This window comes from Artibeus jamaicensis, unplaced genomic scaffold (genome assembly GCF_021234435.1).
Source record: "Artibeus jamaicensis isolate MK-2021 breed Jamaican fruit bat unplaced genomic scaffold, CSHL_Jam_final contig_685, whole genome shotgun sequence".
Classification (NCBI taxonomy): Eukaryota; Metazoa; Chordata; class Mammalia; order Chiroptera; family Phyllostomidae; genus Artibeus; species Artibeus jamaicensis.
This window is the reverse complement of record NW_026521924.1, coordinates 24,343,195-24,371,037: the sequence shown is the minus strand read 5'-3', so window position 1 is coordinate 24,371,037 and position 27,843 is coordinate 24,343,195. Positions and strand designations below refer to the sequence as shown.

The 27,843-nt window shown below is 54.1% G+C and overlaps 1 protein-coding gene across 1 annotated transcript; it reads right to left on the bottom strand.

Moving 5' to 3' along the window:
- L3MBTL1 (L3MBTL histone methyl-lysine binding protein 1) lies at positions 1-26,364 on the bottom strand. Its single transcript, XM_037164599.2, has 22 exons — positions 26,304-26,364; positions 20,352-20,497; positions 19,954-20,180; positions 19,340-19,481; positions 18,874-19,024; positions 18,600-18,735; positions 17,855-17,936; positions 17,046-17,134; positions 16,436-16,540; positions 15,399-15,534; positions 14,988-15,079; positions 13,835-13,986; positions 13,307-13,383; positions 12,679-12,764; positions 12,379-12,489; positions 11,794-11,908; positions 10,905-11,004; positions 10,514-10,711; positions 10,374-10,423; positions 7,441-7,598; positions 6,990-7,052; positions 1-2,754 (listed from the first exon to the last, which is right to left on the bottom strand). The coding sequence occupies exons 2-22, from the start codon at positions 20,485-20,487 to the stop codon at positions 2,620-2,622; spliced, it is 2,541 nt and encodes an 846-aa protein (XP_037020494.2). The 5' UTR covers positions 20,488-20,497; positions 26,304-26,364; the 3' UTR covers positions 1-2,619.
- Positions 26,365-27,843: the final 1,479 nt, after the last annotated feature.

Sequence of the window (27,843 nt, the reverse complement as noted above, 5' to 3'; positions counted from 1 at the left end):
TTTATTTATGTTGCTTCAATACAATGACAGAGCACGCCACATTTGTTTGTGACTCTTTCCCCCTCACGTCGAGTCATTTTATCTTAAACCAGAAGATTCTCTTAAAGAACATACATGTGTGTGCACACACGCACACACTGCAAGTACAAAACCCTAACCTCACCAAAGTGCGTGTAAATGAAAGTGCAAACAGGCTTTGTTTTCAAACTCTGGGATCATTCTCTCTACTTTCGAAATCAAATGGAAAGGTCCTCACTGGCCTAGAGCAGAGCTGGGCGAGGCTGCTGGGCCAAAGGGTAAGTGGTGTCCGCTGCTACAGAGCCTGGGCAGAGGTCACATGGCACCACGCACCAGTGCCAATGCCCTCCCCTCGCTGAGCTCCCAGGTCAAGGTGCAATGATCTCACTTGGGTATGGATGGAGTGAAGGGGTAGTGGGGTGGACAGAAGGCAGATTTCTTTCTCCTTTTTCAATGATTTGGTTTCTTTCCAAAGAGTTTGACATTGGTGCAGCAGGTGCTGAAGCCTCAAAGTTTGGGGGCCTGGGGGCCCTTTTCTCCAAGACCTGTGGTCCATCCTGCCATTCTAGTAGGCGAGCATTAAGAGCACGGTTGGTAAACCCACGTGGCGAAGGCGTCCCAGCCCTGCTGCTCAGCTGTGTGGACCTGCTGCCTTCTCCTCACACCACAAAGCCCCCCAGCATCTCTCCTCAGTCTCAGATGGAGATGAAGCCAAAGGACTGCTGAGTCTGCAACCACCCAAGCAGCCAAGATAGAGAGGCCCAGACTTGCTCTGCCTTACTCTCTGGCCAATGCTGACACACAAGCTACTTCTGTAAACCTGACCCTCAGCCGGAGGCAGGGCCTGCCCACGTCTTCCCTGGAAGGTTGTGCACAGAGCTGCCTCTAAGAGCAGAAAGGGAAGGAGCATCTATAGCTCTGGGAGCAGGGTGCACCTGGGGGGAGGGCTGAATGGCTGCCAGCAAAGCGATCTGGTCCCTTTTGAGAGAGGACCCGTTACTGGGCTGGGGCAGGAAATCAACTGAACCTTGGGTTTCCCTTCTCTACGGGAAAGATAAAGTTTCATATTTTAACAGTAATAGCCCTTGACATTTTCCCAATGCTGAGCCTCATGCCAACACCCTGTCAAACACTTCTGAGAGTGCCCTGCATGTGCACACACACACATACACACTCACACATGACAACTGACAGAGGTCTGGGGAAGGCCCTCCTCTCCCTGCTCCACACCCTGCAGGCTGTGGGAGCTTGGCAGCTGCTCCTCACCTCCATGTGGGGCCCGTTCCCAGGCTGCAGGCAGGGTTGGCAGTGGCTCAGTAGATGCTGGGCCCCTGCTGGGACAGAAAGGTCAAAGTCCCACAGTCCCAGCAGGGACCTGGCTGGCAGTGCAACACTGATGGAGAGGGGTAAGAGAGGCTTAAAGGACACAGAGAGTTCAAAGACGGAATTCACCTCCCCAACCCCCAACTTCAAGTAGTCTTTGTAAAACTCCTCAAGAGCAGGCCATTAAAGGGACAGGTCAATGTGATGTTATAGGGTGTGTGTTTGCCAGACAGAGTGCTACATTCCTTCGACAGGGGGCCTAGCAGGCATGCTCCCCCCAATCCCACTGTGGGTGACACTTTGGCTGAGACCCACGGCTGCAGAGAGGGATGCCACACCCAGCTCCGGGAACAACCACGCCTGCTGGAGCTGCCCCCCTGACCAGAGATCTGAGTTTGTCTGACACCTGGGCCTTGGCTACCCAGCCAGCTAAGCTGCCTCCTCCCCACACCCTAAACAGTAAGAATGTATGGGGAACGTCCCCAGAACCTTTCCCTCTGCTGCAGAGGGTAAGCACACTGACCGCCCGCTCTGCTGGAAACAGGACGTGGCGTGGGACACTACAAATGCCAAGCAATCCAGAACCAGGCCTGTTTAAAAGGCATCGTGGCTCGGAATCCCTCACTTCTGGGTAAAAGGGAGAAAGGCCACTGAGACTCCCATTGAATCCTAGGAAACACGTTTCTGAGGTTCACCCACCTCAGGGGAAGAGCCAGCGGGGTCTGGTGGGGCCATGGCGGGCAGTCCCGCCCAGAAAACTGGGCAGCAGGATGAGAGCAGCACAGGAGATGGGAGGCGGGGAGGTGTCTTTTTGAGTCAATACGTTTGTGGCAGGGTCACTTCATGGTAGGAGGAAAGGAGACAAGAAAAGCACAGAGATGCCAAAAAGGGTCTCCCACTCCACTACACTGCTCCTAACTGCTAACAAAAAAGACCCTTTGGTGATTGAAACAAGTTGGCTAGAGATGTGGGCTGCCACAGGCCGGGCACCCCCTACCCACTCCATCAGCAACGCTCCCCCCGTGCAGTCACACCCTCACTGATATGCCTGACGGGCTCCAGGACTTGCGGGCTAGGACTCCATCTTCCCCAGGGCTCCTCTGCTTCCATGTGTCTTGTAGGAAGAAGCCCCGGAGAGCAGAGGGACCGCTGCTGGTCAGATACAGAGGGCGGCGGGGACACGGGTGGGATACGAGGAACTCGAGTCACGAAGGAAGGAAGCGTCAGGTGCAGAGGGAGGCCCGGCTGGGGCTGGAGGAGGGCCCAGCCCCACGCCAGTCACTTTAAGGTGTCATCGGCATTTTTGAACATGAGAATGGCGTTATAGATCTTCAAGGCTGGGCCCAGCTTGACACTCATGATCTTCACAATGTCCGCCTGTGTCAGCAAAAGGAAGGCCTCGCCGTCAATCATCTGAGGGTTGGGGGAGGGAGGTGGGAAGCGGAGAAGGCGGAGGGTCATGGGGAAGGAGTGAAGGAAAGTGGGCATATGCATGGGGAGGGGGAGGGGAGAAGGAAAATGGGAGTAAAGGGTATATGGGGGGAAGGAAAGGAGAAGGGAGAGGGAAAGAAGAAGGAAAAGGAGAAAGGAGAAGGGAGGGAGAAAGGAAAAAAGGAAGACAGCAATGGGGACAGAGAAGGAAAGAAAGATATCCACCGGTTTCCCCAAGTTCACACGCACACACACACTTTCTTTCTACTGGACTTCGGTGCACATTTGCATAATGTTTTCTGAGTCCTCACTGACACAGCCTCAAAAAACCTGCAGTCACTGTCCCCACATGAATCCACTGGTCAATCTTAGTTCTGTTAACAGACAGGTGGGCATTCCAATCAATGCATCACGGTATTACCTATGAGCCATGAGAGAGAGAGAGAGAGATTGATTTAATCTAAACCAGGCCTTGGGATCTAACTCCAGTTTATGGGAAATACAGGGGGTGTTGGAACAAGCTGAATGACACCACAAGGCAGCAATCAGACAAGTCCGAAAGGGTACATTCTACGAGACTTTTTTCAAGGGTTCCAATGCATCACTCAGCGACTTCTCACTACTTAACTGCTGGGGCTGAGTCTAGTTCTTCAAAGCCAAGGTTGGAGTTTCTAGTCCAGCAGTTTGGGACTACATCAGGGGGACAATGGGATCATCGAAGAACATACAGGACGTTGTATGTGTGCTGACAAATATGGGGAGTGTTGAGCCATAATATCGGCAGGGTCACATTTGAACTTGAAGGTAGAGGAATTCAACAGGAAAATGAATTAAATGAGCCAAATTGAATAATCTGCCCTTAGCAATAGCCCGAGAGCTGAGGATCGGACAAGGGAATTTCCCAAGTTGAGGTAACCTTAGAGAACCACACATGGAACGTTTAACAGAGGCCAGGCTAAAATCTAATCAGCATTCCCAAAACCTGGTGATGCCCTGGCTGGTGTGGCTCAGTGGCTTGAGTGGAGGCCTGAGAATCAAAGGGTCACCAGTTCGATTCCCAGTCAGGGCATATGCCTGGGTTGCAGGCCAGGTCCCCAGTAGGGGGTGTGAGAGAGGCAACCACACACTGATGTTTCTCTTCCTCTCTTTCTCCCTCCATTCCCCTCTCTAAAAATAAACAAATAAAATCTTTTAAAAAATTAAATAATTTTTAAAAGAAACCTGGTGAGGAGACTTCTATGCCATCACAACAGAGACATGGCCCACAGGAACCCAAGAGAAGGGGACACTTGGGGAGCAAGAAGTTGCTGGTGTTTCTTGGCTGCACAGTCCGTGGAGTCTCTTGGCCCCTCCTGGGAGCCCCCATTACACCTGGCACGCACCGCCCTCGGAGCCCTTACCACATGCTACCAGAAGCAGCAATGTACCACTCTACCTCCCCTAATACGTGGAGAGCCTCGGGAGTGGGGACTTCTGCTCTGCTCTTTTCCTTCCTTGTCACCTTATATGGGGCCTGGCACAGAGCGGGCATCAGCACTGAACACATTTCACAGACACACGGGGCTGCGATACAGATGACCCCGAGGACTGGCAGGCTGTTCGGGACCATGAGTGCCAACTACCACGCTGGAGGGACTGCCCACAAGACCACCTCTCCTCTCTGCTCTCATTCCTCACTCACGACGTGTCCCTCTACCAACTGGTCTGAGTCCTGGCTGGAGAGCATCCTGACCGGTGTCCCTGAGTACGCTGACTGCATCTGTTCAGCCAGAGAGAACTCGCGCCCCGGGGAGACGGATGGCATGGACCAGACCTTGGAGAAGGCAAGCCTCCGTCCCCACTGGGGTCTATACTGAGATTCTATTGGATACTGTCGGTCTACCAGCACACTGTCTCTGCTCTGGCCATTGCTTTTTTTGTATCTCAGAACATGCTGAACTGAGACGTGCAGCAGATGTCCCTGGGAGAGACAGCTCTTCTCCCCACAAGGGGACAACATGAAGCCCAGCCTGGGCTAGAGGCTTAAATCTTGGGTGGCTTAGCAGCTGGCCGAACAAATGTGCTCAAAGAGCATTCATTTATAATTTTTTGTCACAGAAAGAAAGGTCTCCAGTGGGTGCCACATGGTTCTGCTCCGTCTCATGAACACATGTGGGGAAGACTTGGCTTATAGCACAGAAGGCTCAGGCTTGGAAGGCTTATTGATATCAGAGGTGACCAGAGTTGAGATTTAAAACAATGAGACTATGAAACAAACAAGATAACATTTAATAGGGAGAGATGTAAAGTCTTACATTAGAGTAATAAAAAAACCAGTGGTACAACTAACACACTGGAAAATGTGTCTGGATTATGATGGATGATTGATCTCAAAGGCACTTGAGGTCTTTCATGAACCCCAAACCGGCATGATGTGGCTATAATAAAGCCAGTGCAATCTTAAGTTTTGCTCCCAAAAGTATAGGGTCCAAATCGAGGGGAAAACAAAATGTCTCTTAACTATGGAATAGTTATAAAATGAAGTATTACTCAACAATAAAAATGAACAAACTACTGGTATACACAGTAACATGAATGAACCTCAGAAACATTTCACTGAGTGAAAGGAGGCAGACAAAAAACTGCACATGCTCTATGATTCCATTCACATGAAGTTCAAGGACAGGTAGAATTAACCCGTGGTGCTAGATAGGAAAAGAGTGGTCGCCTGTGACACGGGGGACTGATGAAAGGGGCCGAGAAAGAACTTTCTGGTATAATGGAACTGTTTCATATTTTGACCGAAGCCTTGGGTTCACAGTGAATACATTTCACAAATCGTGTGGAAGTGTACTTTTAAGATGGGTGCGTTTCTCTCCACACACACTTGTTTTCCATTTAAAAACACTGAGGTGTCGGCTCATCAGTGGTAGCCCGTGTCCCACTCTGCTGAATAACAGCGGTGAAGGGGCAGGCTATGCAAGGGTGGGGCAGGGAGCTTTTGGGTAACCGCTGTACCGTACTCTCAGGTACAGTTTTGTTTTGAACCTGAAACTGCTCTAAAATAATAAGGTCTTTATAAAAACAAAAAGCAATGCCATCTGGAGGAGCAGCAGCCCAGGTGTCCTGTGTGGGTCAGAGGGTGTGTGAAACGCAGGTGCAGGTCTGGACACAAGTCACCATAAGATCTCCGACCTGGGAGGAACGCTCCCAGAATAGGGAGGAGTCAGGAGCCCCACCCAGCAAGGATCTGATGAAGAGAATGGGGTGGGTCTGCAGTGGGGAAGGGGGCAGACTTCCTTCTTGGGGTCCACCCGTGGGGCCCCTGATGGAGAGTAGAGACTGCGCTTTCCTGGGGAGAGGGGGACGTGTGCATTCTCTGGAAGGAAGACCTAGGCAAACTCAAAGGTCCCTTCCAGTTTCAAACTCTACAAAGTAGGAGAGACACAATAAAGCTCTTCATTTTAGGACAGCTACACACTAAAAGTCAGAACCACCATGAATTGAACCCCCTCTGCATCAATTATCCTGGTGTAGGGATATGACTGATAATACTCTATAACATTATATATAATGTTAATAGAGCATAACATATAATTATTCTATAGTCATATAATAGTATATATACTAGCAGTATAATTATACTAGACATTCTGATACAATGATCCATTCATCATTTCCAACACTCACAATGGCCTTGAAAGGTAAGCATCCTCATACCTATTTCATCTCAATTTCACACGTAAGAAGATGCAGGCTCAGGGACAGTCAAAAGCTCTGATTGGCAGAACTGGACTCAAACCCACTGTCTGCAAAGCTAGCATTCTTGTATCTACAGCTCACTGCTTCTTATCTTTGGGGAGCTTCTGGGTCCTGACCTGAAGGGCAGGTTAGGACCCTTGCAGTAAATGGCAGTACCGGTGCCATTCGAAATGCCCTTTGATGGACTGACCGAAGGTAAGCAGGGAAAACAAAGATCGGGCAGAGAGTGGGGCGGTGAATGGAGCCTGGGTGCTTCTCCCTTCCTGGGGCTGGTCTGACAGCAGGGGTCAGACCCCCTTCCCAGCTGCGCCGAGGTCCACACCGGGCTTTCCCCAGAGGTGTGGTCACCCTCCCCAGGGGGATGACCGAGGGCCATCCCTATCTGAGGGCAGCACTGGTGAGGACAGCTGCTTCCTGTCGTCTCTGTGGGTGGCCTTCCTCTCTCCCCACCCTGCACTTGCACCTGCCTCACTTACCTCATCTTTGAAGAGACGAGCTTGGTCCTCACAACCTGTCAGGGTCTGAACGAAGCCGGAGACCTTGAAAATCAAAGAACATATGTTGCCAAGGAGACGGGCCCGGGAGTACACGGGAGAGGTAGCCTCCTCTGGCCTGGCCGCCTTCAGGGCTGTGACAATGTTGCTTGTCCTTATTGGCCTAAGAGGATCCTTGCGTCTCTGTGCTGCTGGATTTCCAGCAGGACTGGGCCTGCCCCCACCCCATCCTTCAGGATGAGCCTAAGGAACAGTCCCTCCATCAGTCCCCACTGGGCAGTCCGGAGGGGCTGTGTACTCGGGGGATGAGCAGGAGACCGTGTCAGGGGCAGCGTCCACCTCTGTCTGGCAAGGGGGCCTCTGCTGAACCAGGGTGTCATGGGGACAGGGCAAAGTTGGGGAGGGGGAAGGGTCAGGGGCCCGCACTCCTCACCTCGTCGATGGTCCACTTGGCGACTGTCGAGGCTGAGATGCCCGCCACCCCCGGCAGGAGCTTGCAGTGCTGCTCCCAGCACACTGAGAGTGACCGGTCAGGGTGGGCCGACAGGGCGGACATGAACAGGGACTGATGGATGACGTCGGTTGTTAGTGCTGGAAAGCAGAAGCAGAGGGTAGCAGGCCAATGCCGGGGACTAACCTGGCCCCAAAGCCCCATGCCTCTCGGGAGGACCTCGGCCAAGACGGCGGTCCAGATCGGACTCCTCATCGGGGCTCGTTCCTTCTGGTAGAGTGGGTTCCTCACTTTACGGACTCTCAGGTCGGCTGTTTGGAATGACCCTACCCCATCCCTCCAAAGCCACACCACTGGGCCCTGCGATATCCTGGCACCACTCTCTAGACACCTCGCATCCAGGTGGCCCCAGACATCCAAGCGAGCATAGCCCAGGCAGGCATCAGAAGCCGTCTGTTTGTCCTCCTTTCCCAAAGTCCTTTCGGGCCCTTACTAACTTGCTCTTTAATCCTGGGGGCCTCAGTTTCCCAGCCTGTAAATGAACAGGTCAGGGAAGGAAGACTGCGGTTTCCTCCTGTTCTTTCAAACACTGACACTCAGGGGGCTGGGAGGGCCCTCGGAGCAGGGGTGGGGGGGTGGGGGGGTGGGGAGGTGGGGGGGTGGGGGGTGGGGAGCACAGCTAAGTCCTGTCCTCTGCAGGCAGCCTTTCTTCCCTGGAGCCCACACTGAGGCGGTCTACCCATGGCTATGTGAGAAGCCTCCGGAACAAAATCCAGAGTGACCAGTGTCCCCTCTGTGAGAGAGCCAGCTGGTAGAACCAGAGAGCCCTGCATAGAGGTGACAGGCCTGAGCTCTGTCCCCTGCTCTGTCCCTGAAGGGCCTGGAAGAGGCCCTGTTCTGGAAGACTTCCCTAGCACTCAGGAAATTTCTGGAATGAGCGCAGTAGGCATGCACCCTCTGGTGGTCAGAATGTGGCCCTACAATGGAAACCAACCAGGTATCTCACAGGCGGGTAGGAAGAGGGGCCACTGCAGTCCCCTCCCCCAAAGTCCTCACTCTGAGGGCCTGGAGGCAGGCCAAGGCCCTCCCCAGTCTGGCCTGAGGCTGCGATAATCGCCTTCTGTCTCCAGCAAGAGGAAACAGTACAAAACAACACCCGGAGGGAGACGGGCAAAGATCAGGACTAGTAAGAATTCCTGCAGGTTATTAAGCACTTTACAGGACCATCTGATTTAAGCTTTCCACCAGCTTCGAGATGGGCACCATTATCACCAGCATCTTACAGACAAAGAAACCGAGGCTCAGAAAAGCAGCATCACCTGCTTGAGGTTTCCGGGCTGGTCAAAGGCAGTCTGAGTTCAGGTTCTACCCGGGTTACAGGGACTGTCCCTGAAGCACTTGAATCGCTTGGGTCTCACCCAGAAACTGTGCAGTGAGCCAGGTGATTGCTCATGGTCTCTTCTTGCCTTAAAACGATGTGCATTCAACTCCACTGAGGCAAGATCCCCAGCGTCCCTGCTGTGTATCAGGCTCTTTGCTACTGGCCAAAGAGGTGACATGAATGCGTCACACAGTGGAGGGCTCTGTCACCTTGAAGCATGCTGTGGGCTAAACTGTGTCCCCCCCAATCCCTGGCTGGTGTAGCTCAGTGGATTGAGTGCTGGCCTGCAAACCAAAGGGTCACCAATTTGATTCCCAGTCAGGGCACATGCCTGGGTTGCAGGCCAGGTCCCCAGTGCAGGGTGCAGGAGAGGCAACCACACATTGATGTTTCTCTCCCTTTCTTTCTCTAAAAAAAATGAATAAATGTTTCCTAAACTGTCTCCCCCCACCAGATTCATATGCTAAAACCCTCACCTCTGAGCCTCAGAACATGATTGTGAGTGGAGAAAGGGCCTTCAAAGCGGCAAGTACGTTAAAATAAGATTGTAAGGGGGGGGGGGCTCTAATCCAATCCGACTGGTGCTCTTATAAGAATTTTGGACACACAGAGAGGTGAGGGGGTGGCACACAGGCATAGAGAAAAGACCAGGTGAGGGTGCAGTGAGAACACAGAATCTGCAAGCGAAGAGAAGAGGCCTCCGAAGAATCCTAACCTTTCTGTACTTTGGTCTTGGACTTTTAGCTCCCGGAAGTGTGAGGAAACAAGCTCCCGTTGGGTAAGCCCCCAAGTCTGCGGCACTTGGTCGTGACAGCCGAGCTCAGACAACGGCGATGGGAAGTACACTGACCCTTGGGTTAGGTGCTCTATGTCCATTATATCGGCAGCTCGTAGCAGGAGTCAAGCCCAAGCTTCAATCCCAGCTCTGCTCCTTCCCAAGCGAAGGACCCGGGGCAAATGACTTCTCTGCCTGAGCCTCCCGTCTCCTTCCTCCCAGAAGGAGAGAACGACAGCCCACCACGGGATGCTGGGAGAGTCAGCAACAGTGGAGATAACGCCCCTGAAACAGCGCCTGGCCTGAAGTGGGTGCTCAGTAAGCCCTGGCAGTCATCACTATCATGCCAGGTACCGACACCTGGAAGGCAGTTTATCATGTTTTCTAATGGGGAAACTGAGGCTCAGAGAGGTTAAGTGACTTGCTCAAGGTCACTCCCAGGGAACCTAGAATTAAGAACAGAGCCGGGGGCAGTATTCGACCTCACCAGGGAAAACCAGAGGCCCCGGGGGGCTCTGCATCTTCCCCACAGACTCCCAGCAAGGCCATGAGCGCAATGGAACTAGAGCCTGTGGTCATTCAAGGCCATTCAAGGCCCCATCTGTACTCCTGCAACTGTGCTATGCTCCCCAAGTATCTCAGATGAAGAGGTACAACCCCCTCTTCCAGCTTCTCCTTCTCTGGACTCCCTCACCTCCACCATCCCACCAATTGGAAACACTGTGTGGAGGCCACGGGAGTAAAGGACCCTGGACTTACTCGGGAAATCTTCTTGTGGAATCTTCCTAAACTTTGGGGGGCGCCCAATCCTGGAGAGAGAGGGACCAGGTCCATGGCAGGGAATCAGTGCCTGGCCTGGCTCGAGAGGACACGAGGCCCTGCACCCTTGCCCTCCACACCGGCCGTGGTGGCGGGGCTTCTTCCTTAGGGAGAAGCCTGAGAGGTTCCTCTTACGGGCCGAGGCCTCCGAGTCGGACAGCTCCGCCTTCAGCCGGCTCTGGTTCCTCTCAGCCAGTGGGCAGCCCGAGAGGCAATGGTGAGCCGTGAACTTGCCTGTGACGTGGCCGGACCCGTCACAGCCAGGAGTGGGGCACTTCCTAGGGAAGAAGAAGGCATCTAAGATGGGCTGACTCCTCTTGTTCCCATTTGGAGAGAATCTTTAGTGAACCTTGAGGGGCCGCACACAGTAGGTGTACAACAGACCCTCTGTGTGCCGCACACAGTAGGTGTACAACAGACCCTCTCTGTGTGAACCATGCCTGAGGGTCTTAGCAGGAACCCTTCCCTCACCGGTGGTGGAAGCTGTACTTGGAGGTCCTCGTGGGCGGCAGGCTCCGATAGCTGAGAGGGGGACACGCCCCAGGGGAGGCAGCGCTGGGCTCTCTGGGTCCTGGGGGGGCAGGAAGAGAAGGGTCAGCACAGGGTCCTGGGGCTGGGCTGGGGGGAATGGGGAGCAGGGCAGAAGCGGTTTCCATGGCGAAGGTCAGCACTGGGCTCTGGTTCCCCAGGTGCAGGGGCCCTAAGCTAGGCAGTGACACCATCTCCTGCTACTGGGTATCCAGCCCTCTGCGGGGGTCAGGGGCTTGGCTCTCATACACTTTGGTGAAACCTGCAGGCCATGCCGTCTGCCCCTTTGGTGGGGGGAAGATCAACGCTGAGGGGGTGTGGGCACAGCAGTGCCTCAGGAGTCCCGACAGGCAGGTTCACGTCATTCTGTGTCCCTGTCTCATCCCCCAGACTTTGGTCGTTTTTTAGGCTCTTCTTATGCTCGGAGAGTAATCGAGAAAGATCAACGTGCCATGTGAGACAGATGTGGCAGCAGCGGGGAACTGGGGCAGGGGGCTGGGGAATCCTGAGGGCGAGAACTGGGGCTGAGCAGTCCACTGACCTGACCTCTATCCCCTGCCTGTGGGAACGGAGATTTTATTTAACAGAACCAGCACATCCTTAGCAGACGCCACGCATGCTCTGTGTGGTTCTCCTGAATGCTGAGAGAACCCCCTGGCGTGGAACTACCTCCTGAGCACATGCTCCCACGTGAGTTTCCCCTCCACACCTCAATACCCCCAACCCAACTGCTGAGTATAGCAGAAACCCCCGGGGCAGGGAGGTAAGAGTGTGGGGTGGGGGGAGGCTGAACCCGAGTAGGAAAGGATCAGGGTGCCCGAGGGCTACGCACGGAGAGGTGGCTGCAGGGGGTGCCCTGTCTCGGAGCACCAGCCGGCGGGGTGGATGTCTGGGTGGTCGGCATCGATCCAGAAGTCATAGGCGTGACTCCAGCCATCGAAGTGGAGCTGGGGAGGAAAGGTGGTCAGGTGTTCCCCGCGGAGCCCAGGGTCCTGCAGGCTCCAGGAGGCTCCCTAGCCCCGGGGCCTGTGCAGAGAAAGACCCTGGATTGGAAGAACCCAGGGGCCCACCCCACAGTAATCCATCTGGACTGCAACATTTTCCAAGCGCTTCCCTCCTTAAATTATGGGCCTCTCCCATCAATCCTCACTTAGGACTGGGATTATTAGGCCCATGTTACAGGAAGAATGTTAAGGCTCAGAGAAGGGAAATGACGTGCTCAGGCCCACAAGGGTAAGTCATGCGTGAGGCTAGAATGAGACCCAACATGTTTGGCCTCAAGTTTAGAGCTCTCTTCACCTCAATGTGCAGTCTCCCTTATGTCTGGCTCATGCCATGCCCTCGACTTCAAACTGATCTGCAGAATTCCTATCCAGTCCGTCTGTTCGCATCCCCAGCCCAGGGGGCTGGGAGCTACCTTTATTCGATGGTCCTCCACGTCCTCCACACTGGCCACACGGATCAGGGCTGGGTTCCTGCGGTCCACGGCCTCCAGCTTCATGTTGACCAGAAAGCTGTGTGGGGGTCGCTGCAGGGGGACAGCAGCGTTCAGGCCAAGGCCCAGTTCAGCAGTGCTGAGGCCTCAAGAAGGAGGTCCGTGTGCTGTGCCCAGAAACCCAGGCCTGCCGAAGGGGCCGGGGGCAGGGCCCCACCCTAGCTGGTCAAGGGCTCCAAGCCTCCCTGAGCTTAGCTCCGGGGACAGGGAGAACTGACTCACCACCTTGAAGGCCCAGGTGGGCACAGCGGAGGCCCCAGTTTCTTCCAGATATTTCTCCCAGCAGAAACTGTCAGGGTCAGGGTAGTCTGGAGGAGAGGATGAGAGCAGTGTCCAGCACCTAGGCACAGCGGGAGAGCTCTCTGCCCCAAGGAAGCCTGTGGAGGACCATCTCTGCCTGCATCACAACGGCCAGCTCCTTGCAGGGGGCTCCAGAGCCAGAGGGCGCCTGCAAGCACCTCACCACCTCCCAGCGTACAGGGCTGCCCGGGAACCCTGGTGCCCATCCCTCCCCACTGCCCTGTTGCCCCAGCTCCAGCCCAGTCCCACCTGAACCTCTACTATATGAGGGCCCATGTAACACTCTTAAAGGGAAAGGTACGCTGTCTTCACTTTGGACTCCTGCTTCCTTGCTTGGGGGGATGGGGTTTATCTAACTTTCTTCTCTTAAACCTCCACACAGTCTGGGTTTGACAGGACTCTCTTAAACTTAAATGGGTCTCAATTCCCAGGCACAGAAGCTGAGATTCTAGGACACATCTGTCCCCTCACCCTGGGCCTAAAGACCCAGCGAATGAGGTACTGGTATGGGATCGGGGGAGAGGGAGGTGGGGCCAGGCCTCACGGTCACCTTGCGGAGGAGTGAGGGGCTTTCCTTGCTTCTGGCACCAGCCCACGGGGTGGATGTAGGGGCTGCTGGGGTCACACCTGAAACCCAAGAATACGTCACTGTCCCACGTGAAACTCGGAGGCCCTGAGCCTGCTGTCCTGCAACGGCATCTGCAACAGCATGGCGTCAGGGCCCACCCTGATTCTACGTCTTAGTGAGTTAGATGGGCAGCTGCTGAGAAAGTCAGAAAACGGCAGCATTAACAAACAGCTTGAACACTGCCGTCCCATCTAACGGCAAATTATGACTCTCAGGGATCTGCGCATCTTGACCTTGGTATTTTCAGATGATACATCTACTATCACATTGTGTTTCTTGTGATAAAGATCAAATCCACAGGACAGTCAGTTATTCCCCTAAACAAATATGAAGTCCAGGGCTGGGCAGGGACCACATGGTATCTAAGTTTTTAAAGTCTTGCCTCTTGCCCCTTGCCATCCCCTCGCCACCCCCTCCAGCCCCCCGTGGAAGCCTGGGCCCTCCCATTACCAATAATCGTAAGTATCGTCCCAGTTGTCGAAGTGCACCAGGAAGCGGCTGCCCACCACGTCGGTCACACTGGCCACACAGACGAGAGACGGGTTCATGCGGTCGACGGCCTCCAGCTTCATGCCCACCTGGAAGCCCAGGGGTGGGGGAGTCTGGGGGCAAGAGGAGGGGCTGCCGTGGCCAAGCCAGGCAGGCTCGTGCTAGCCCAGAGCCCACCAGCAAGGGAAGGAGTGGGTTCCCTCAGGGTCATGCTAGGGGCTGGGGGTGGGAGAAATAGGCGGAATCACAATCCCCAGCCCGATGTCACTGAGAAACTTCTGGCCTCCCAGGTACATTTAGAGGAAGCTTCTCTGTGGCAGAAGAGGAGTGACTGGCAGGAGACTTCACATTCACCCAGAGTGTACCACGCTGAGCGCAGCCTCCCTCACCCTACAAGATAGCTGTCATCATCCCCATCTTGTAAGCTAGATAACTTGCCCAGGACCACAGTGCTAGCCAATGGTGGGGAGAAACCCCCCAGTCACTTGGGAACCTGCAAGTAAGGTCTCTGGGGCTGGACTGGAGTGGGCAGTGACTGCCTGAACGGTACAGTGGGGTCCCTGGCCCAGGGAGACCTTGGACTTCTAATATGGTGATATTTTTAATGGGGTCTCCCTATATCTCTCAGACATTTTGCTTGGGATTAGGAGATAACTTGAATTGCTGGGTAGAGCTGCCAGCTGCCTTGAACAGAGAAAAAGACAAGGGGTGAGTTTGTTGGGCCTAAATGGGAGAGCCTTGATGTCGGCCAGAGAGAAGGAAAAAGCAGCTCCCAGGACAGAGGCTTGGACCACGCACCAAGAACTACAGAGCAAACCAAAGAGGGAAACAAGAATGGGGACCCTCTCAGAGTCCAGGCTGGGTGGGGCACCAGGGCCTCCAAGGGGGTGTATGGAGCACAGGATTTCTGCAGAGGGAACTGGGGGAGAATCTACGCCCGGCTTCCCCCTCGGGCCATGGCCTGGGCTACGTGCCCCTCCCATTTGGTAGGAGAGACCAGAACAGAGCTGAGAGTCCAGGAAGACAGGCTCTCCTTGTTAAGTCAGACACCCTGGGCCAGCTGCAGCGACTCTGTCCCCGGGGCAGGTGTCCGCTCTGGCTGAGGGGCACTCACGTGGCTCTGGCTCACAAACAGGTGCTTGGGGGCAGCCTGAGCTCTTGTGCCGCGCAGGTACTGACTCCAGCTGAACTCCTCCTCCTTGTAACCTAGGCCCCTCGCGGGGGACGAACAGAGTGCCGTGCAGGGCTGGGTTGCAGCGAGGGCACCCCACACTAAAGCAGAACTGGGCAGGCCTGAGGACCCCACAACCCTCGAGAGCCTGGCCGAGGTCCCCCTGCTGAAGCAGGACACAGCTCGGGTGGACACTCAAAGGGCGAGGGCAAAGCAGAAGCCTTGGGGCCAAGACATAGCAGGAGGTGACGAGGAGAGGCTGGCTGTGCAACGGGCAAAGGGCAGGGGGACCGAGGGGAAGAAGGGATGGGTCGGAGGGCTGCTGCCTCACATGGCAACCCAGCTAGGTCTCACCTTTGGGGGGCTGCAGCTTGTGCCCAGTCTTCTCGAACCAGCCAGCAGGGTGGATGTCAGGGGAGTTGGCATTGATCCAGAAGTCATGGCACTCGGCGTACCCATCAAAGTGCAGACGGAGACGGTAGCCACAGACCTGGCTCCACGAGGGGGGAACCACAGGGACTCTGATGCCAGCAGAAACCCACTCCCTTGCCCTCACCCCTCCCACCCGGCCTGGTCATCTCAGGGGCTCTAATGCTGGCAGGCTCCACACCTTCCTTCGCTCCCAGCTTTCTCCCCATCCTGAACCTTGTCCCACACTCTCCCATCCCACAATAAGGAAAGTTCATGTACTCGTGAGCCCTGAGTTGCAGGTTCAAGACAGGCATGTTCTGTGGCACCCTCCCGCTCTTTAAGACCTAGCCAGAACGCCAAGGGGACCTCCCAGGGCTCAGGCCTGCTCTGGAGCCCAGCGACCTTTTCTTCTGCCCCCTTCTCTCACTGCTCCCCACTCGTACACTCTGCTCTGGCCTCCCTGAGCTGGTGGCAGCTCCTGGAACACGTGGCCCGTTCCATGTCCCAGAGCCTTTGCTCACTTTGCTGCTGCTGCCCGGGACACCCGAGTCACGCACAGTCGTCTCCCCAGCCTCTGCGAAGCTTCTCCTGCCCCCTCAGCGCTTCTCTGCACACGTCTGCCCCACACCTGTGATACGTCACTGACAGGTTCACCTGGCTGACTCCCAACAACAGTGAGCTCCTAGAGGACAAGGGCCTGGTTGGATTCACACTGACCCCTGCCCTCAGGATGTCCTCAAGCTCCCCCAGCGCTGAATACACACCCGTTCAGGACCATCACCACCCCTCACACTTTGTCTGGAGGGTTTTGTTCAGTTGTTGGCTTTCTGTGTGTTCCGCCTTAATCCCCCACTAGACTACGTGCCTTCTGAGGGCAGGTCATTGTCCCCCCGATCTGAGTCCAGGCCCTCCAGGCCCCGGGCAGGCTCCGCCCATCTATCCTGAGAGACATCATCGGAATGGTGGTGAGCCCCTCTCACCTCGGCCACAGTGAGGATGAAGTACATGGATGGGTGCTGAGGGTCGATGCCTTCCAACTTCATGCCCAGTCTGAAGCCATTCTTGTTATGAGGGACCGCCTGGTACTGTCAACGCACAGATTGGAGAGGACCCAGCTTCCATCCAGCCTTATCCTTGCCTAGTGGGCTTGGGGTGAAGGAGCTCCTTTAGGCCCCACCTGCCTGGGACTACCAAAGGGATAACTTCTTTGGGGTCTTTAGTGCAGTGGGACAGAATGGCCCTCAGGTCCCTCGAAAAGTGTGGGCTGAGTCAGGGCTGGACTCAAGGGTTCCCTCGCACCCGAGTCATTGAAAGATCAACATACAGAATTGAGTAGCAGGCACCAGAGTTCCAAAGTCTGCAGGCCCAGTGCTGGGTGAGCCTGGGGTCCACCCCCTATTTCTTCCCACCCTGGACACCCCTTGTAGTGGGCTCTTTTCTACTTTGGGCCCCTAACCAGTGTCTCCCCTTTCCATCTGGACAGTCCATTAGGGGATGTCAGACACAGAAAACACCAGAAGGCCTGAGTTGGGTGGTGAGTCCCTTGACTGCAAATACAAGCATCTCCGAGGCAGAAATTGTCCCACTCACGTCCTGGAAGAGGCTGACCGGGGCAGTGATGGCCTTCTGCTCCTCCAGGTAGGACTCCCACGACCAGCCTTCCTTCTTCTCCCCTGACGCTGTGGACCAGAGACAGACAGGTGGGCACGGAAGAGTGGAGATGCTAACAGAGAAGGCCCGGGAGCCAGAGCTGACTCTGTATGACCTTTGTTCCATTTTTCTTAGAACCGAAGGGTCAGAATGGGGGCCAAAATGGCAAGGTCAGACCAATGGCAAGTACAGACTCGCTCAGACCACCAAAGGGAAACAGTGCCAAGTGATACTCAGATCTTTGGTTACTGAGCCCAGTGGTGAGACCAACTTACGAGGTAGAGGATAAACAAACACATGGTATAGCCCCCAGTAAAGAATACACATATAATACACAAAGCATAAGCATTGTTTTCTTTTTTTAAAGGGTCTCTTGTATCCACTATTTGTTATTATTAATTCATTTTTAGAGAGAGGCGAAAGGAGGGAGAAAGAGAGGGAGAGAAACAGCGATCAGTTGCCTCTCTCACACCTCCAACTAGGGACCTGGCCTGCAACTCGGGCATGTGCCCTGACTGGGAATCGAACCAGCAACTTTTCAGTCTGCAGGCCAGCGCTCAACCTACCAAGCCGCACCAGCTGGGGCATAAACATTGTTTTTCTCTTGTTCTTTCTCTCGCACACACTAACTCATGCTCACATGTATGTGTACAACACACCACCTCAGCAGTAACCTGCACTCCCAGCCTCATGCGTCCAAGTGCGTAAACACAGATCACATGAATATATAAACACATCGGTCACCATACCAGGCTGGCTGCCGCTCCAGTCCTCACTTTCCGGGGCGCTAGCAGTGGGTTGTCCCTCTGGATCCTTTCCTTCTTGCTTCCCCTGTGGAGGGCAAGCCTGATTCCAGCTCCTTGTCCTCATGGGTTTGGGAGAAGCCCCAGTCGCCATTCCTGGCCCACGCCTGGCTCTCTGACCACATGGTGTTTTTTCCCAAACAGGTGAAATTTCTTCTAGGCCTCCAGCAGGAAGACAGCTCCAGCCAGCAACCCCTATCAGCTGGGCCCAGACTCACATGAGTAGCCCCCCTGCCACGCCCCAGCTACACAACCCAACTACAGTTCTCTTTATTCCCAGGTGGGGAAACAGGATGCGCACACCTGCCCTGTGCTCATTTTGCCTGCTCCCTGGAACTCCTTGCCCTGTCTCTTTCTGCTTCTCTGCAAATAGAGCCCTGTGCTCCCGGGCCACTGGCCTAGTGCCTGGGCTGCAGCGAAAGAGCTGTCTGACCACACCACTGTTTTGGGTGCCGGTTCATGTGAGTGTGTTTTAGCCCTGACACTAACTAGGCTGAGATGGCAGCTCCAGAGAAGCAGGAGAGTGTTCATTCACCCTCCTCCAGCCAGGTACAGGACCTGACTCAGGATGAGACCCTAAAAGATGAGCGACTTCGCTGGCCCAGGCCCCTGACCTGGACTGATGGAGAGGATAGTGGGAATTGAGGGATAGTCTCTAGCCTCCCCCTTCCTGGCACTGTCTTCTTCCTACCATGGCGTCTGGCTCCAATTCCTCCTCTGATGGGTTGTGGTATTCCCTGTGCTTCCTCTTCTTCATGGGTTTGAGGAGATCAGAGGTGCTGGTGCAGGAGGACTTCTGGCCTGAGGAGTTCTCCACTATGACTGACCTGAGGGAGGGGCAGCTGAGGGAAAGAACCAGCCATGACCCAGTGGGCACCACCCAGTCCCTCTCCTAGCCCGTAAACAGCAATGGGGCTTTGGGGCCCCACAGCAGAACAAGTAGAGGGGTAAGGCTTGATCCTTACCGCTCCTGGAAGAGCTGGGGACAGCCACCACTGGAGGAACCAGGATCCGGACAGGAGACTAGCTGAGGCTCACACACCTGGCACTGGCAGGGGCCATCATCCTTTCGGGGGTCCTGCGAGACATCTTCTGGAGGGTCCTGGGGAAGGTCCGCTGTGGAGGCCAAAGGGGCCTCAGGCCACCTACCCCACCCTAGCCACATCCAGGCTCCTCCTCCCTCCGAGCTTGGGCTCGGAGCCCAAGCCTCCCAAAGCCCTTTCTCCACCTAAGTCCCACCTCCTCGGGCTCCCCTACAGGACAGCCCCTGCCCCGTCGCCCCCCCCCCCCCCCCCGCGGCTTCTGCATCTTAGGACCAACTCCTGGGCGCACCTGCAGGCACCCGGGCCTCACGCCCGACCATGGCTTCTTAGGGAGCTCAGGCCTCGCTCCACCCGCGCAGGGGCCCAGCTCCGGGCCTGGGGCTCCTACCGGGCTGTAGAGTGTCCGCATCGCCACCTCCCGCCGGGGCCTCGCCAGCTTCGTACTCCGCCACATCTTCCCGCCGCAGTTCCAGGTTTAGGGGCTGCTCGGCTCCCACCATGTCCAGTGGCGGATAGTCGCTTATCCGGAACTGAACCGCGGTAGGATCTCAGGATGGCGATTGAGCTACCGGCCCTTGACCCACCTCCAGTCGCCACTGTTGCTCTCCGACCGTCTTACTCAAGCCACGCCCCCAGCAACCCGCAGGACACCGCTCTCGGACACCCCACCCCTAAGCCACGCCCTCAGACACCTGCGGGCCTCGGCCCCGGGGCGCCGCACTGCAAGCCACGCTCCTAAACCTTCCTCCCTGAGCACCCTTCTCCAAACCACGCCCCCAGAGCCCATTCTCCACAAATCTCGTCTCCAGGACCCCACGTGTCTCGACCTCAATGCCTCCAAGCCACATCCCTAGATCCCTCACTCAAAGCCCCACCCACCCACCGAGTCCCTACGTCTCCACCAGCTTCCCCTACTTTCCATCTCAGGCCCCGCCTCCGAGCCTGCAGGCCCCACCCCTCAGCTGCGGCTGGCTGGGCCCGCCAATCCCCAGAGACACTGACCCTCAGACCGCTCCCAGGAGGCGGGGCCTCGGCCTCGGTCCACTCCAGAAGCCGCACTGTGCTGGCGCTGGAGCTGGCTCCCGGCCCCGCGCTTAACTGTGGCAGAACGGTGGCAGTGACAGGTACGCTGCCTGACACTCGTTGCGGGGCGCCCACATGAATCGACTCCCGCGGAAAGCAGGACACATCCAGAGAACTGCTGGGCAGGCCAAGGGTGGCAGAGCTGGCTGTGAACAGATACAGGAACAGACACGACAATGGTGAGCCCGGTGGCTCTGCCCCGATCCTGCCATGCATGTTTGTAAGCAGGTGACAGGTGTCATCTCCTCCCCAGGATCCACATCTGCCTGGGCAGATATGGGAATGCTCCTCCTCCCCAGACTCCTGGTTTGGCCCACCTGGAATGATGAAGGCAGTGGAGGGCAGGTGAGGGCCGGAACCCGAGCTGTCTCTGGCCACTAGGTGCACGCTGACCTCCCCTGTGGACGGCCCCTTCAGCGTCCTCAGCATCTCCATTTCAGCATGCCCCTCCATCCTGGTGGGCCTACATTCAGAACACAGCCCCCAGGGTGATGGGTGGGGAGGGGGCTTCCTTGAGGAGCTGCTCACCTTCAGAGAAAAGTGTAAGCCCCAGGGGAAAGATATGAGGTCTTAGGAACCCAGCATGAAGTCTGGCTCCTGGCTGTAACCAGGGCAGCCAGCTGAGGGCTGTGGCCAGGCCCTGCACCTCCCCCAGTCTCCTAAGACGGGTGTGTGTGAGGGTGCTTTGTAAACTGTGACATGTAGAACTGACTCTGGGGAGTGTGCTTCCAGCCAAAGTTCTGTCTGGCCAGCTGTCTTGATGACAGAGCCCAGGCCAAGTCCAAACTCCCCTCTTTCTCAGCCCCCATTTCCAACCCCGCCAGAATCACTTCTCTGCCTGGGGTTTCAGAACCCTCAAGCACAAGACTGTTTCTCACTTGCACTGGTCCGTTTGCCCAGGAGGTGATCTTTCCTGATCATGTTCTCTCATGACCCCTGTCCGCTACTCCCCAAGCAGGAGTGGGCACTCAAACAACTGCTGAACAAAGCCCCACATCTGAAGAGAGAAGAGGTAGTTTATGAGAACCCTGGCGGTGCGTGGTTCCCCCTTAACGAAGCAATGACAATACTGGCATTAATGAAGAGGTGGCTAAACAGATAAATATGGGGGAAAGAAGACCTGGTGACAAAATGGATATGCTTAATATCTATCACCTTAATATCTATCACCCAAAATGTGTTGGCCACTGTCCTAGGCATCTTACCAACACCATCCAGTAGACTTTTCTGTGATGATGGAAGTGTCTGACACAGTAGCCACTAACCCACGTGGTTACTGAGCACTTGAAAAGTGGCTAGTGTGATGTGAATAATGGAATTTTAAATCTTATTTAATAGGAATTTAAATAGCCACGGAGGCCATAGTTACTGTACTGGAAAGCACAACTTTATCCATATTTCAATTGCCTGTTGGCTCTATCTTCCAAACACACCGTGAAGTCTGACCATTTCTCTCCGTCTCTTTTGCCACCGTGCTAGTCCCAACCACCCTTGGCTCTCCTTGGACTTCAGAAACGGCCTCCTAACCCATTTGCCTTTCTTCCTCTCCTACCCCCTCCAGTCTATTCTCCAGTAAGAGAAGGCTTTTAAAATGTGAATGACATAACTTCGCTATCCAAAATTCTTCCCTGGCTTCCCACTGTCCTTATAATAAAATTGAAGCGCGCTACCCTATAGAATTTAGCCCACCCCTTTTCCCTACTGCTTATCTCATTATTGTGTTAATTTTATTCATTATAATCAATAATAATGATCTTCATTTACTCATTTGTGTTCGATCAGTCATTGGCACATACATGTAAATTTCATGAGGGCAAAGGTGTTTTCTGTCTCGTTCACTTCTTTATCGCCAGCACTGAGCATGGTGCCTGGCACACAGTAGGTACTCAACAAGTATTTGTGCTAGATTTCAGCCCCTTCAACTTTTTAAATACAAAAGCACTGTGTTGCCCTGGCTGCGGAGCTCAGTTGGTTAGAGCCTTGTCTCAATACGCCAAGGTTGCGGGTTGGATGTCTTGCCAGGGCACATATAAGAATTAACTAATGAATGCATAAATAAGTGGGACAACATCTCTTTCTCTCTCTCTGTAAAATCGGTAAATAATTTATTTATTTTTATCCTCACTCAAGGACATTGGTTGCATTGCTTTTAGAGAAAGAAAAGGGGAGAAGGAGAAAGAGAGGGAAAGAGAGAGAGACACTGACGTGAGAAAGAAGCATCTATGTGTTGCCCTCTCGTACACGCCCAGACCAGGGATCGAACCTGCGACATTTTGGTCTACAGGATGATGCTCCAACCAACTGAGCCACACAGGCCAGGGCCAAAAAAATGAATAAATAATTTTATAAAGAATCATTGTGTCGCCTTGGCTGGTGTGGGCTCAGTGGATTGAGTGTGGGCCTGAGAACCAAAGGATCACGGTTTGATTCCCAGTCAGGGCACATGCCTGGGTTGCAGGCCAGTTCCCAGCAGAGGACACATGAGAGGCAACCATACATTGGTATTTCTCTCCTTCTCTCCTTCCCTTCCCCTCTAAAGATAAATAAAATCTTTAAAAAATTATTTTAAAAAATCTCTGTGTTGATACCTTGTTGCTTTAAGGTGTCAGCTATACTTGGCAGTGTCTTCTGGCTACAGGTAAAGGAAAGTGTGTGGACCTAGACTTAAGACGGAGTTAAGACCATTTGGCTCTCAGGTCCACTGCTTAACACTTGTGACCCTGAATAAGTAGCTTAACCTCTCTCAGCTCAGTTTCCTCTTATGTAAAATAAACCTGGTAATGGTATCCATCTGAAAGGCTTTGGGAACGATTATATGTAAAAATATGTGATATCTTGATAGCAGAAGGCCTTCAACAAATACTAATCCACTCCCTTTTAACAGAAATTCCAGGGACCATTGCAGTTTCTGGCCAATAAATGCAGGCTACTCGCTTGGAAAATCAGCTCTCAGTGGTTGCTGTCTCTCCCACCTCCCTCCTGCTGTTCTTCTGCATTTACTTATTTTCCAGCTTTTCCTCCCTAAAATACAGAGTCTGTCCTCCACATTAGAGAGTGCCTAATCAGGTAAGCAAAAGGGAGATACGTAGCCTGATTAAGGCAACATTCAAACCAAGGTTTGTTTGCCCCTTTTATAATTATAAAATAGAATTCCCTGAATTTCAATTCCAATTATTTCACTCTGCATAGATGACATACTTGTGCCATTTAAGTTATTTTCGACAGAGTCAATCTTTTTATTCAAGACGTTGTCAGTCATTAGGAGTGCCTGTGGTCACACTTAAAAGAATCCCATTCTGCTTCACACCTATCACGTGTTTCAGGGCTACCGATGAAGAGTGACCGAGAGGACGGGCCTTGTGTTCAGGTGTGCCCCCTTTTCCAGAGCACTCACTGCAGGGCCAGCCAGGTATCAGCACCATTCTGTGCTCTGGGAATACGGTAAGACCAGCTGCTTTCACGAAGCTTACGTGCTGGAAATAAGGGATGAACTCGGGGCTGGAGGTAGAAATTTGAAAACCATCATGGAGAGATGGCCTTGGAAACCTCAGGACCGAGAATAAAGAAAAAGGTGGGGGCCATGGAGCTCACCAAGATTTATAGGTTGCAAAGTGGAAGATCTAACAAAAGAGACTCAGAAGGAGTCTGCAAGGAGGTGACAGGGGACGGAGTCTGGGCTTCTGGGGGACACAGGAGGCCAGTTTTTAGGAAGCCGGGGATGGTCAATGGTGTCAGGTGCCACTGACAGGTCAAGTCAGGTGACGGCAAAGAGCTCACCATTTGAGCAATAAGAAGGTTAGCAGAAACCTCAACAAGAGCTGTTTCAGAAGAGCTGTGGACACAGAAACCTGGTCAGAGTGGGTGCTAAAGAGAAATCATTGATTAGTTCGATATTTATTGAGCACCTACTATGTACCGGGCACTGTCTGAGGAATGCAGATTTATCAGTGAACAAGACAGACATCTCCACCACAGAATCCACATTTGAGGGGTGAAACCCACGATAAGGATTGGTCTGTCTACAGGAGAACAGAGAGGGCAAGGCAATGGGGCCGCCAACTCTTTCAGGAGTTGGAATGTGGACAGCGTGGCAATGGGGCTTGGTTTGTGGAGAGTGACATGGTCTCAGGAAGAGGGGGTTTCTTTTTGGTTGTTTTGCTTTTAAAAATAGGAAATGTTACAGCATGTTTGTAGCCGATGACAATGAGCCTATAGAGAGGAAGACACTGGCAATGCAAGAGAAAAAGGATAATTCTAGAAGACCAGTCCTTGAATGTGCAGGAGGGAAGAGGACTGCCCAGCACACCTGCGGTGCTGGGACCCATCGCTGGGAGCTGTGGGCTACTGCTGAGTGAGCGGCACATACCATTTCCGTGTTCCTCCTCCCTAACTAGACCATTACCTCTTCTGACGCCTGGGGCTGTCTTCTTTGGGACTTGAATTCACCCATCTCTTACCAATACCACCACCGCATGTGCGGCTTACACAGCATTTTCATAAGCACTGTCCCACTAGGTCCACAGAGCAGCACAACTGGTCAGATGTGGCTCCCAGGCCTGAGCCGGGTGCAAGGTGCCTGTCCACTCCTGCCTCTGCAGCCTGGTCACACCACCTTCAGAACCCCGCTTCTGTGGCTTCTGCACGTTGTTCCTTCTACTTGGTACCTTTCTGGAAAATTCTTAATCACCCTTCAAGATGCAGCTTGACCGACTCCCAGAATCTACCCCCCAAACAAAGTGAAATCACCCCTGCTCCTGTGCTCCACGCCCCCACAGTCCAGCTGCACATGAACTTCTCCTTCTCCCCCAGAGACAGAACAAGGCACCCAGTGTGCAAGGAGCCCGATCCAGCGATCGCACTCCACAAATAGTCACTGAATGAATGATTCACAGATGTGGGAGCGAAGAGCGGCCAATGACAGAAGAAACACATCGTACCAAAATCCATAAATGGCTTAGCCACTCTTGCCTTAGGGACGAGAATACTATTTCTCCTTCTGTGCTGCTCAGAGGCTGGGGGAGGCAGGGAGGAAGGGGGAAGTCCCAGCTATAGTCAAGGCTGTCACTGGTTGCCCTCAGCTGTCAGCTTCTCCCAGAATTGCCCTCCGCCAGGGGAGCTGCCTCACCCAAGTGCCCTCTCCTGGAAGAAGCTTCCCAGTTGATTAGTTGATACCGGGTATAAAGGCCCCGCCCCCTTGCCTCGATTTGGGACACCTCTGCAAGGCCATTTCGGCCCCAGAGCTTCCCTTGGGACAGGCTTCGGCTTCTGTGGAGACTGCACAGGAAGTTCAACTTCTTTGCCCAACCACCCTGCTGCCCCCCCCCACGGGTGATATTCCCAAGGGCACCCCAATAAAGCTACGCTCAAGCCTCCCCCCAGAGTTTATTTCCAGGGAACCCCACCTAAAACAACTGTGGATCCTTACTTAGCCCAGAGTTGTGTCTGGCACATAGCAGATGCTCAATAAATGTTTATTTGAAGGAATGTGCTGTGTTTATTTTCTCATGGTCTGTCGGCCAAGTTTGCCCCCACACTTTACCCTGCAAGGCCTTCTCGTTTACTCGTACACTACAGATGCTCAATAAATGCTCTCGCGCTAGGTGTTGGGGGTTGGGAGCTAGCGCCCCAGACAGATACCCCGGACGCGGCTGGGAAGCCCATGGGGATGGAAGCCGGTTCCAGGGTTCGGGGCCGCCTCCCACCTTCCTTCCGAGTGCTCCCGGGACTTATATAGACGGCGGCGGGAGGGGCGGTCACTGACCCGACAGCCCCGCAGGACGATTATTTTTAAAAACGCCAAAATGGCGGAATTCTTTTTATTCTTTCCCTTTACAGCAAAAATAATAATTATCCAATTTCCCATGCTAAAAGTCAGAAATGAACGGAAGGAAAAGAGAAAGTTTGCCAAATGACCCATTTCCTAAGAAAACCAAAACCCCGCCCTCTACTACACCCTTCCTTCTATTAATGAAAAACTCTTAAATTGCATTTCTCTATAAACGAAGCCTCCTCTCTCCCAGCCTGCAGATCGAGGCCCGCAAAAGCACGGCGGACGCCTTCCAGCCCAGCACCCGCCCGGCTCTCCGCCCAGACCCCCTTTAGCTCCCGCTTTCCCGAACCTCCTCCCCAGCCGGTGCCCCACGCCCGAGGCGCTGGGAAGGAGCAGCACACAGGGCCCGCACACCCGGGCCCTCGCCGTGCGGGTGGGATCGGGTGGCGCGGCGGTCACGCACCCCGAGGTCCGAGCCACTGGCCTGCGGTCTCCCTACCTGCGCCTGTGGCCGCCCGGCGCCGAGCTACGGTCCGAGCCCGGCGCGGCACGCGCCTGCGCACACTGGGGGGCGGGCCCACCTCCCCGCAGGATGCGGACGTGGCCCCCACGCGCTGGTTTGGGGGTCGCAGGCTCGCGTTTGGGCAGCACCTGCTCCTTCTTCTTGCCTTCTTGAGAAGCCTGTCCGTGTGGGCCTTCCCCCCAACCCGGGCTGGACTGTTGCGTGGGTGAGGCTAATTCGAGATTCTTTCCGCCACCCGCAGCCAGCAGCGCTCAGTGGGGCGCACGGATCACCAAGCTGGAAGAGTCTGGTGGTCTGGTCCCAGGCTGAGAGTGACAGTACTGTCAGTGACAGTAGGCGAGGCTGCATTCCTGCAAGCATCCTGGATGTGTCGCTGCGCTGTGCGGTGCCTTCCCACCGATTTTGCCCCCTCGCCTGCAGGAGGGGAGCCAGGCAGCACCTGAAAAGGGCCCCAGGAGGGTTGTACGGCTGTGAGACCTAAGGAAAGGAGGCCCTGCACTTCGTGGGTTCCGACGCTGGCCCTGCTTCAGTTGATGGCATTAAGCCACTCCTGCGTTTGGATAATTCCACTGCCATCGGCTTAGAGTGTGACCTGGGGCACATCACTTTACCCTCCTGGTCCTCCACTTCTCCATTTGTGAAAACTGTCACCTACTTCCTGGCACATGGTTGTTTTCATATTATTCCTGTTTTGGTGATGCCTTGAGCAAGCCACTGCTCCTCCCTGCTTCAGATCCCTTAGCTAACTAGTCAAATCTCCCTTTCCTGATTCCTGTGGCACAAAATACCTCTGTCACAGGTGTAACCCCACCCAGATTTCAGTCAGTCAAGGGGTTAAGAAATGGCAAACTCCAAGGAAGGAAGGAAACATTAGTTTTTGTATCCCTAGCACCCAGTGCTGGGTGCTGAGTGGGTGCTCAAAAAATATCTGTTGACTAAACAATGTACTGCATGTAGCTGAAAACAGAACTTCTTGGTACATTCCAGAGCCCCAGCCCCCTCTCCCACACCAATGATCTAATCGAATCCCTTAAGGTCCTGGCCACAGGTCCAACCTCCAGACTCCTGACTTCAGGTCCAGATGAGAGCATTGTTCCTGATTAACTGCAGGCAGATTTCCCAAATTTTTGTAGTCATCAGCTTTAAAGGAATGCAGCGTTTAACTATTCTGGTTGCTACACCAATGCGTGTGTGTGTGTGTGTGTGTTCTTCCTCGCTGCCATGTCAGTTTTTAATCACATCTCATATTATTAGGAAGAGGATTGCATCAGTTGAGGATGCTGGTTGCCATAACAATAGGTTTCTTTTTACACACCAATGTACACACAACCAACCGCTCATTTTTCTCTCATCTCTACTCAGACTGCTTGTTCTGGATTCCCGGGGGTTTATTTTAGGTTTTCAGATGATTAAAAAGTTAAGTGGCGAAGCTACACAAACAGATGGCTTCTCAACAACATGCATCCTTGAGATAGTGATAAAGACAGGCTAGTAAAATCTGAGCTGGGGGATCCTG